The sequence below is a fragment of the Mytilus galloprovincialis genome, chromosome 13 (genome assembly GCF_965363235.1).
Source record: "Mytilus galloprovincialis chromosome 13, xbMytGall1.hap1.1, whole genome shotgun sequence".
Classification (NCBI taxonomy): domain Eukaryota; kingdom Metazoa; phylum Mollusca; class Bivalvia; order Mytilida; family Mytilidae; genus Mytilus; species Mytilus galloprovincialis.
This window is the reverse complement of record NC_134850.1, coordinates 56,060,940-56,073,647: the sequence shown is the minus strand read 5'-3', so window position 1 is coordinate 56,073,647 and position 12,708 is coordinate 56,060,940. Positions and strand designations below refer to the sequence as shown.

The 12,708-nt window shown below is 30.4% G+C and overlaps 1 protein-coding gene across 1 annotated transcript in view; it reads left to right on the top strand.

Annotated features, from left to right (window-relative positions):
* LOC143057566 (short transient receptor potential channel 7-like) overlaps positions 1-7,632 on the top strand; it is a 37,217-nt gene extending 29,585 nt beyond the window's left edge. The window contains exons 9-12 of the mRNA XM_076230882.1: positions 463-492; positions 1,555-1,624; positions 2,262-2,437; positions 7,166-7,632. Of these exons, the coding sequence (XP_076086997.1) occupies positions 463-492; positions 1,555-1,624; positions 2,262-2,437; positions 7,166-7,381 (492 nt within the window). The 3' untranslated portion in view covers positions 7,382-7,632. The remainder of the gene's footprint in view (positions 1-462; positions 493-1,554; positions 1,625-2,261; positions 2,438-7,165) is intronic.
* Positions 7,633-12,708: the final 5,076 nt, after the last annotated feature.

Sequence of the window (12,708 nt, the reverse complement as noted above, 5' to 3'; positions counted from 1 at the left end):
GCAACTTTGTTATCACATTTTTTTCAAACTCAGAAGCGCTTTGAATCGATCGTCAGAACTTGTGTTAAACAAATTAGTGAAATGAAATGCAATGCCTTCGTCGTTATTTTTGATAAATACATGTACATTCTGTGTACCACATACTTCTATGTCACTTTTCCTTCTGGAGTAATGTTATAAAAAGTAAAATAACAAAAATACTGAACTTCGAGAAAAATATAAACAGAATTTTTCTAAGCAAATGGCAAAATCAAAAGCTCAAACAGATCAAACAACTGTGATATTCCTGACTTGGTGCAAGCATTTTCTTATTTAGAAAGTAGTTAATTAAACATGGTTCCATAGCTAATTAAAACTCTCACTTATATGACCGCCGCATAGAATAAATGTATACAATTGACCGAATCCTGACGTATATTTATAGATGTAATATAAATAACTAATATTTGTTTTGTTCTTCAGAAAACAGACGACCCATGCAATGTCCGAAAGGTAAATATTCGTACATGATTAACTCGTAGATTCAGACTATAGTTTGCTGTGTCATTATTCCTAGCACTGGTTCGCACATCATGCACTAGGTATTGTTCCGTACGACACCCACATCGAAGTCTGAAACAAATTGTTTACTGCTATTTTGATTGCCAAAGTATCACAACAGATAATTGAAGCGACCGTATGTAAACATGAAGAAAAACAAGTAAATATTAATATAATTTGTAAAACAAACATGCATAACAAATTAAAAAACTTGAAAATGCACATGAAAGATAATCACTTGATGTCACGTTTTAATGGATCACTTCAGTGTTGGTTTCGTGTTGCTTAGTCTTTATTTTTTTATGTTGTGTTTTGTGTACTATGGTGTTTTGTTTCTTTTGTAGTCATGGCGTTGTCAGTTTATTTATTGAATAGACAACACATGGCAGTTTTAAATGACCTTGACTGGCTGTACAGCTCTTGTGCGGTCGGTCATGGAATATCTGCAATCAGCAGTTTTATATTTTACTAGAGATTCTTACATCATTATTATATTGTATTTCGTTCAGTTACAAGTAATCAAATACCAATATCTCAAATACATATGCCAACTGTAAAAGTTATAGCAACATTTTTGTGCAATTTCAAAAGCTTTTGACAGATTTATAAAATTGATTTCAAAGTCATACAGAAAAAGAAATATAATATTACAGAATGTAAGTTGCTGAACTATTAAACAAAATCGATATTAGATCAGGAGTATCCTAAAGTAATATCCAGGAGTTTATAAATTTTGCTGTCATAGAAAACTAGAAAACTACATTTTCTATGACCCTTTTATGATATTCACATCTAATGTGTTGATAACCTTTCTTACCCTAATTATCTATGTCTTTATAGTTAATGACCTTTATCACCCAGAAATGTTTGATTTTGCATCGTTTATATTAAGAACAGTTTCCTTAATAACCGGTATTGAATATAAGAACACATACTGTTAGTTTTACCTTGATACAAATATAGTTAAATAGGTATAGTATAATCATTATAAAGAAGTTAATTCTTTTATTTTAGGTTGTAATTTGTTCGTTAGTAAGGAGATATATACTGCATGCAGAGCGAGAAAAGGTCGAAGATGACGATGGTATTATTCATAATAAGATTGAACTAAACATCACCATGAATTTGTACTTATTAACTTCGTGGTATTAAAATTAATTCAACGAAACTGTTTGAGATGAGTTGTTCTTTATATGCGATGTAATAAATCGGCTAGTCTTCTCTTTAAAAAAGCCAACATTAATTTGGGAAATCAGTTAAATTGTTTCCTTAAGTGGAAAAAGGAATTGCTTTTCTGTATAATATCATAGTATTGCTAATGTTTTCTGAATAGACATATATTAAGTAGATGTCTGTTGCATTGACATAATGCGTGGCTGAAGGTCAATTCAGCTAACCAAGAACATCTTGCCATATAAACTCATTGATTAACAATTACAATTTTTGACCGAAATCTCCATTCTTGATTGAATGATATAACTGTGATTTAGTTATTATATTTATGTGACACAAGTAAACGACACAGAAGCGTTGAAAATGCTGACTATATGACAATATGTTGTTTTGTGATGGAAAACAATAAAATATTTGTAATCAAAGACTAGCAAGCACAAATGCAAATCGCAACTAGTTTTGACCAACTTACTACATGTACTTTATTTTTGTTTTAGTTTTTGTTTTCATTTTTGTATGATTTCCTCATTTGTTATTAATAATTGTAGACGCAACAGAAGACAAATTAAGACGATTAATAGAGCTAGTTGCATCGAAAATTGAAGGTCGACTTGACGACATTGAAAATCGACTAAATACAGTTGATACCAGCATCGGTGATGTTTATAAAGGAGCCAATGAAATATTCTCCCTCCAAAAAACTGATATGGGTCTTACAGAAAAAGTAGGTTCTTTATGTTGCACCAAACTATTAATCACTTCCAAAAAGTAAAATCACAAAATACTAAATTTAGGTGAAAATTCAAAAAGAAATACCCTTATCAAAAACAAAATCAAAAGCTCAACCACATTAAACGAATGAATAATAACTGTCATATTCCTGATTTGGACTATTATATTATTTGTTTATGGATGTATCTGTCCTTATCATTTTGCATTTATTTCTACTGTATTTCTGTCACATAGTGTTGTCATTTCAGTGTTTTTTAACAATGCTATACTAGTGAGAGGTTTGGCTAGCCATTAAACCAGGTTCAACTCTCCATTTTTTTTTAAAGATTTCCTGTACCAAGTCAGGAATACCAGTCGTTTTAAAAGTCCGTTCCTATGTATGTTGGCGTTTGCTTTTGTTGTAGTTCAGTGTTTCTGTTGTTTCATTGTTTTCCTCTTAAAGTAAATGTGTTTTTGCAAGTTTTACTTTGTTACCCAGATTTTTACTCTCACGTACTCAATGTTTAACCATTGAATATCGGTATACTACTGTTACCTTCATTTCTAACACTTTCTTCTTTTTCCGACACTTTGCGTATTTTTTTTTTATCCTTTTTTAAAGTTCTTAATCCAACAATAATAATCTACTGTAAATTCAGAAACTATTGCCTGCATTTATTATTGCGATTTTGTCATTTAAGAATAAAATGCAATTTTATTTTAGAAAAATCTTTTTTAATTCATATAAAAAAAATGTTAGAATGCGAGTTTAAATTATTGCGACTATAACCCTGTCACATTTTCGCAATAATAAAAACATCGAAAAAATTTCTGAAGTATTATTAGTTATCTTGGTGTAATCAGGGGTGTACAGAATTTTACACCGTTGTTGAAAATTCATACACCCTGAGGAAAATTCAGAAAAATTTTGTGTTCTTTTGAATTTTCGGTTAAAAAAAAATCATTTATTATTTTTGTCCTCAAATTTATCTATTTTTAATTTTGACAATATATTTTTTTTTTTGACATTTTTTTTTTATTTCGGCAAAAAAAAAAATTTTCTCATTTTTTGGCAAAATTTCATTCATCCCGGGGTGAACAAGGATGGGGTGTTATTTAAACCGGGATAATTAACCAATCAGATTGCAGGATATTTTATGCATAAGAAATAATTGATATTATCTTGGAATTGCATACACATTAAAACATTAGACAATTGAAAGGACTAAACATACAAAAAGAGACTCAAACAAAAACCACATTGCACGAACAGTGGGTTCTTTGGCATATAATATGTTATAATTATGTTCACATATAAACACATGGAAACACACGAATCAAAGAAAAATAAAAGTTAGAATTCGCGTTTGCCTGCAAAGACACCCTGTCTTTTATTGCACAATTTTAATATTCATTCATTAGATGCTAAGTCAGATATGTCACTTTTTATATCATGATATGCATGTTGTTTAAATGTTATCTTTGGAATAGGGTTAGGGTAAGGTTTAACTAAAATAACATATTTTATGTACTAAAGTACCTATTTAAAAATATCCTATTTTTGTACACCTGGAACTGTTACATTTACCTTTGAGTTTCTTGATAGTTTATGTTTCCATTTATATATTTGGTTACACGTTTAGTTGTCTCAAGGCCTTTACAGCTTGTGATCAATTCTAGTAGATTATCAACGCAATTTGCACTAGGTTTATATTGTATTTACTGATGTCAAATTCCTTGGAATTCGATTGTTGTGTTGTCAGTCATCTGCCTAAATTGTTGTTGTTGTTGTTATTATCATGAGGTTAATGTCTTCAGGAAAGGAGAAACTTGACTGATGATGTAGGTGTTGTTTGTTAGATCTTGCGTTATGCAACTATATTTGTACATTTTCTTAATTTAGGCTTTTACACTAGGTACTCTAATGTCAAATTACTTTAACCGATAAAAACCATGTGTACTAGTCTAAAGGCACCTAATCACGCCTGCAATATTTCAAAGTAATTGAATTCTTCTTAAACATTAAGGAAAACCTTATCAGAATAAAACAAACACAAACTATGAAAATAATTGTTTGTATTGCGTTCTAAAATAACAGTGTTTCATTGCCTTTACTAATGTTATATGTTATATGTGGATAATATAGATCATTACAACTTTAAATATAAGAGGCACTAAGATCTTTATGTTCGGATAAACTTTAGAAACAGACATAACACTAATGGAAACATATCAATGATTCCCACTATATTACATCATGGCATGAGAAACACGTATTATTCTGATGGTACAATACTATACACCGAGATTTATTACAAATAATATAAATCATCTCAACAATGTGGTATGTTTCTTCTCATGCTTATTTTGTTACAACCCTCCAATATTTATTTCATTTAGTCGAAAAGAAGTTAAGTAACTCTTTAAAAAAAGTTATTTTATGTTTTACGTACAAGTGAATGAATTTCGTAATAAATGAATCCCTATTGAGCAATGTATTGTGTTTTTTCCTCGTGGTTTCTTTGGCTGATATATAATACTAATTGAACATTCCTGAGAACATGCCTATAGGTTTACATATCAATAGAAAGCTAGAAGGAAATATGAACAGTTGTAGACGTTTCCAGCTTCCTTTTGTCAGTGATTTATGAGACAATTTCAGCAGATGACATATTACTTTGTAATCCATATTTGCAAAATTATTTAATTTCTAATCCATAACCTGTGAAATATTTTAGATTGAATTTATTTGTTAAAACTTCAGACAAAATATAATCATATATTAGTTAATATATTGAGAGATCGTATTACCTTGCAGTAAGATAGCTTTTACTACCTTTATATAGTTTTCAAATTCATTTGCTATAAGAAGTTCTTATTCTGATCGCTAGTTATTTAAATGTTTTATAGCCGTTCACTATTTTTATTTCAATGATATAAAACAGTTTCTATTTTCCGTACGACAAGGGAAAGGCTTTAAGTCAAATTCTATTAAAATTTCGTTCGATAAAAATGATAGTTTTTGATTTTCTAACAATTAAGGACCACAGCTCTTTAACAATCGAGTGGTTCGAATCCCGCAAGTGACAGGTGCTCCTTAATTGATTAGGATTGTTAGTTTTCCTACCGACGGTCGGTGGTTCACCAACGACTTCTTCTTACACCACAGATAAAAACTGACCGCCACGAAATTGCCAATAGTGCTGAAAGTGACGTTATCCACTAACCAATTAATCAATCAATCTTGATCAATAAAGTGACGTTATCCACTAACCAATTAATCAATCAATCTTGACCAATAAAGTGACGCTATCCACTAACCAATTAATCAATCAATCTTGATCAATAAAGTAACGTTATCCACTAACCAATTAATCAATCAATTTTGATCAATAAAGTGACGTTATCCACTAACCAATTAATCAATCAATCTTGATCAATAAAGTGACGTTATCCACTAACCAATTATTCAATCAATCTTGATCAATAAAGTGACGTTATCCACTAACGATCAATAAAGTGACGTTATCCACTAACCAATTAATCAATCAATCTTGATCAATAAAGTGACGTTATCCACTAACCAATTAATCAATCAATCTTGATCAATAAAGTGACGTTATCCACTAACCAATTAATCAATCAATTTTGATCAATAAAGTGACGTTATCCACTAACCAATTAATCAATCAATCTTGATCAATAAAGTGACGTTATCCACTAACCAATTAATCAATCAATTTTGATCAATAAAGTGACGTTATCCACTAACCATTTAATCAATCAATCTTGATCAATAAAATGACATTATCCACTAACCAATTAATCAATCAATCTTGATCAATAAAGTGACGTTATCCACTAACCAATTAATCAATCAATTTTGATCAATAAAGTGACGTTATCCACTAACCAATTAATCAATCAATCTTGATCAATAAAGTGACGTTATCCACTAACCAATTATTCAATCAATCTTGATCAATAAAGTGACGTTATCCACTAACGATCAATAAAGTGACGTTATCCACTAACCAATTAATCAATCAATCTTGATCAATAAAATGACGTTATCCACTAACTAATTAATCAATCAATCTTGATCAATAAAGTGACGCTATCCACTAACCAATTAATCAATCAATTTTGATCAATAAAGTGACGTTATCCACTAACCAATTAATCAATCAATCTTGATCAATAAAGTGACGTTATCCACTAACCAAATTAATCAATCAATCTTGATCAATAAAGTGACGTTATCCACTAACCAATTAATCAATCAATCTTGATCAATATGAAGGATAAATATCTAATATTTCCCAAGTCAAGAATTTAGTTCAGTGCCGTGGATGTATTTATGCATTTCTAGTTTGCTAGGCGGTCTGGTTTTGAACATTATTGAATGTTGTACTGTGACCAATTGTTGCTAACATTCTGCGTGATTTGTCTCTTGTGGAGGGTTGTCTTATTTGCAATCTTGCCAAATGTTCTTGCTTTTATAAGCCTGCAGATAGTAGTGTCATACACTTCATACACATTGGAATTTATTTTATAACGAAGTATCAATTGATCATCCGTATAATGACATGTAATATTTGCCTTACCTTATTCCTTGCCACTTTAGATATAAACCATATGTTTTTACATTGTAATCATCTATAATATTTAACGTTGATATTAGATTTGTTTCCTACAACCTTTTTCATGTGAAATTTCTCATTTTTTTCTTTTTTACTAGTTGATTGAAGCACAGGAGAATTACAAGAAATTAATGCATAAGAACTGGGAAGAGAATACAATGTTTTATGAACGGAAACTTGAAGAAATTAACGAAATGAAAGACGAAAAGCTTCGATTGGTAGCTCTAGGAAAAATGACGGAAGCAGAAAGAATCAATGATGAAATGTTAGCCAAGCTAATGACAGAATTTGTACCGAAAACAACACTCAAATGATAAATGAAGGAAAGTTAATGTGATACCTATCATTGATAGGATTGAGGCAATTGTTACATCACTAAATCACTAAATATTTGTGAATTTTCGAAATATCAACACCAAGATCGGTAACAATAAAATATTTATAGTCTTGAATACGTTTACGACATTCGCAAGGAAGTCGTCTGAATACATTTGTAGACGGCGCACAATGCTGATACACTATTCTTGTTCTTGTTTTTATGAAATGAAGATAGATTAAAGACATTCATCTGTTCAATTGCCCATTTTAGAAAATACAATGGTGTGCCACCATAACGTAAAGTTATCGAGTGTGTCTACTTTTTTCGACCTTTTTAATGTTTGACTACTTCATATGTTTTTATTTATAGATAACTAGGCTTGAGCTTTCTTTGTGAATTAAATATAAGTTAAAGCAAATCTGTAGCCAAGAGGTTTGGTGTTTCTCAATTAAAATATGATATCCCTTTGTGGCTTTCTCTAAACATCTTCCAATTCCATTAAAATAAAACAAGCAGGCAGATATACTTGATTTATTCATTTTAAAAACGCACGGAAATCATAATGCAATCAGCGTGCCAAATACATGGGGAAACTATCAAGATTTTGATCACGTATTTATGACACTAATACATTCCCGTTTGAAACAAAATTTACCATACAAACCTTCTAATCATAAACAATAAACTTTCTTTATCATATTACCGTCTTGCATGTCCCAAAGAGAGCCATGTCATAGAAAATCAAAGAATTGAAGTGAGGTTTATACATCTATTAATATCCGGTGTTAATATATCACATTTTCTGTTATTGAAGTATATTGTCATACACCTTATATATTGAATTTATAACAATAACAATTTACGATTTCTTATCATTTGTCTATTTGTAAAAGTGAATGGACCCTAATTCAAGTTCCCTTAGATTGTGTAGTGTTCATTAGCAGCTTCTTTCAAATTTTTTCACCGAAGAGTAAAATATGCAGAATAACCATGTTCTTATTTGTCAACACTATTTTTAATGTTTGAAAACATATGGACTGTAAATTTGGTATATACATGCACTTTTTCAACCATAATATAACGTAACGAGTTTAATACGTTGTGTTAATCAAAGGACTCCTCTGATGTAACTCGATGCAAACGTAGATCAACAAACTATATTTTCGTTCAACAAACGTATAGGTACCACATCTTCTTTATATATCGTAAACTTTACGAATAATAAATTAAAAAAATCAATGCATCAAACAATATAAATCATATTTTGTCAGTATAGAACTATGTAATAACAATCATGTGCTGTTTTATGTAGTCAATACAGAGATTTAAATTAATCCGTGATTGCATGAGTGCTATCGTCACTGTCCATTTGGAGAGAGTTAGTAAATGTGAATTTACTATATATTATTGTAAAATCAGGAAGATCTCAAATGGTAAATGTTAAGTTTCTGTTAGAAATAGACTACATTTTGTAAGCTTTACACCATGATATCGAACGTAGGATCTGTAAAGAGGCAATACTTTCTTGTGGAGAGTTGTCTCATTGACAATCATACCACATTTTCTTTTTTATAATAACATACATAAACAAAACGTTATCAAAATACATGTATCAGCAAGCAGACAATTTGTATCATCATGATTTTCTTACTCCAATGCTCGAGGAATGAAACTCGTATGTGATCAGTGACAACTTTTCAGAGTTAGCAGCACCAAAGAGTATCACTGACAGCTGACAATAGTTTGCATGGTACAGATGCGAAAAAAACATTTTTTTAAAAGGTCGCCATTATAAAAAAAAAAAGAAAAGACCAACATACAAACAACAGTATACAAAACACAAGTCGGAAAACTAAATACTGAGCAACTCCACCAAGCACGATCGACATGATAACGACCTTCATGAAAATCATGTGTCGGAATAGAAAAAAAAAGGTATGTTTATTTTAATTAATCTAGTTCAGTTTCTTTTATTCTAATCGAAACATAGTCCTGTTTTATTTTCAAATCAGATCTATTATCCTCATATCTGCTGATACATTTTACAGTATCGTTTAATCTTCTGCAAATTACCCATTCCGTCTACAAGACAAATTTGGTACCAACAGTGTTATTACTCAAGTCATTGATGAACACCCACGAGACATTTTAGATGTATGAAAAAATCTAAGATTGAACTGATGAAATCATGTTTCTGTTAGAACAATGTAATGACAATGTCTGAATGGGAATTGCAGTTCTCTTAACTGAAAAAAAGTACAACACGATTTTGACCAAAGAGCGTGTTCTAGTGTACTCCAGGATCTATCTAGAAATATTGATGAATTGGAAATAAGCAGAGAACTTCACTCACGCACGATGGTCAACTTTCTAACTTAATGCATGCAATAACGAGGAGGTGGGATATAAAAGGTCATATAATAAACAAATAACAACTGCCTACAAGATTCCTAATGACTTGTAACAGACAAGTTAATATATTGTGAGGTTGTATTAGTTTTGAAAGAACTTACTCAAATTCGAACAAGTTGATTAAAACAGGTACAATAAATATCGATCTAGTAAAAGTGGTTCCTCACGTCAGAAATGGTTGAGATGAATCACGAATCATTACCATACACATTTTAAAAGGACAGTGTCAAAAAGTTTACACAATTATCCCTTATCAATGTCTTGACTTTGCACAGGGTAAGCGAAAGCACTTAGTCATAGATGATTTTAGATTGTAACTTCATATTTGTGTGGTTTTCCTAGTGTAAGATTTGAACACCACTGGAACTGTCTTGTGTAGAAGAGAAGTGTGTAAATTAAATGCATGGTGTCATTGGGGAGTTATGTTTTTTTTTTATGGACTCAAACACATCTATTTATAATTCTGAGGTGGGGGGTGGGGGGTATCAAAGAAGAAAGAAAAAATGCTTTACCTCAGGAATTAAGAAAAGGAAGAAGGGCTAAGTTCCTCTCAAAAGACATATTAATTCTATCACATATAAATCATGTGCCTATATATTTTCTACATCAGAAAATATCTGTACCAAGTCACGAATATGACAGTTATCCATTCGTTTGATGTGTTTGAGCTTTTGCTTTTGCCTTTTGCTTAAGGTCTTTTCGTTTATAGTGTTCCAAGGAGTTCTGTATTTTTGTTATTTTACTTTCTATACCAAATCTGCGAAAACCTCTCTGTTGCACATATATCCATCTCAATATTGTGTTTGCTAGATTAGATTTTGATGATGGAAAATCTGTTTAATTTATTCCAAATTGATTTGCACTGAAGCAATTTGTTGGGATGTTTAATAGACACTTGATTGCTAGTTGATAAGGGACTTTTGAATTTTCTGAAAGTTCGGTATTTTTGTTATTTTACTTTTTGCATCTGATGATTTTTAGATGTCTTTCGCTTTGGGGTGATTTTGTTTGCTGTCTAATTGGTGTATACCCATCATCTGCTTTAATCTAAACAAATAGCATTACCAGTACTGAAATCTTATGTCACCCGCTAGATTGCCCGTTTTTCAGTACACAAGGGCAAAGGTTGTCAAATTCTACGAACGCCATCACGAGTTGGTTTACCGTTATGGAATAACACAGATGATAGCCATGGCGTTGTCGGTTTATTTTAAGAATAAGAATAAGAATACTTTATTAATTCAATTATGGACCCTTGCGGGTTTTAAATTTCATACAATGATTACAATGATTTGTGTTATAACAATGAAATAATAAAATGAAATACATCACAATCACTACAAACCATTAAAGTCTGAAATGGCCTATATCTGTACTCGACTGTACTGATTTTTACTCGACCAGTCTGAATTGGTCTGACTTTTACTTGACATTACTCGACCCCAGTCTGAACCATACTTGACTGTACTGAATCGTACTTGACCCTTATATTTGCCGTTGAAAATAGTCTGAACTATTACTCGACCAGTCTGAAACAGTCTTAACCCATTCTTGACCTGTACTCGACCTATTTGTCCAGTCTAAACTACACTTAACCAAAGGTCTGAACAATACTCGACCAGTCTGAACCATACTAGACCAAAAACCCTCTACTTTTTTAGCTGTTTAAATAAATTTCTTTTTAACTGACATATATAACAAAAGCCACCAAAATTTATAAAAGATTTTAACATTATAAAAGAAATATATCTCTGATTATATTTAGGATAAAAAAATATATTATATATAACTTATATCAAAAAGGGATAAAATTAAATAAATAAATAAAATTATTTTTCTGATTAGTGGTGAAATATAAAGTATAACCTCTGCTTGGGGCAAACTCATAAATAAGATCACACCTGGTCAGAGGTATTAAATTCTATAAATAACATTGATTCAAAATTGCAACATCCTGTTTAAATTAAATAACAAGGCCTTTCGAATATACATGTATGTACTAGATAAGTAATAAACGAATTTAAGAAATTAGGGCTTTCTTTTTACCTGTAAAACACACATGTACTGAGTTAATTAGAACATATTAAAGTGTTTTATGTATGCCATGTTAATTTGACAAAAAAATACTTAAATTAATTTTAAAAAATGTTTACTGTTACTTTGGAATACATTTCCTTTTCAAAAAGGTTATCAAGGATTGCTAGGGAAATTCTATTATAATGATTATATTCTTGGTTTAATAAAACAAAACAATTAAGCTCTCATTTTTTTTAAAATTTATTAAGTTGTTTTATATACTATTTTATATATATCTTAATGAAAAAAAACATTCACTGCATTATAAACTAAAGTCAACTGACACCATAAATCTATACTAGGCTTAAGTTAATGGTGAAAGTAGTCCAGTTACCATAAAATACTTCCGAAATATTATTCATAAAATTTGAATAATATTTAAAATATTAGTCACAATTCATTTTTTTTAGATTATTTGATCAGCTTGTTTTTATTTATATTTTAAAAGTTGATATATATTATTATGTAAGTGTTGAAGTTATATTATGATTGATTATTGTGAAATTTTAATTTCAATACTGTATTGAATACATTTTTAATTTCAAGTTGTTGTTCAAATTTCATTTCTATTAAAACAATTCCTAAATTGATAAAATTCAGTTAATAGATACAAAGAATAGGTCTAGTTTGGTTAAGACTTGCTCGAGTATGGTTCAGACTAGGTCGAGTATGGTTCAGACTAGGTCGAGTACGGTTCAGACTAGGTCGAGTACAGTTCAGACTCGTATAAAACGATTAAGTACTGGTCAAGTACACAATCAGACTGTTAAGTATGGTTCAGACTACAGTCGAGTATTATCAAGTAAATCTCAGACGAATTCAGACTGGTCGAGT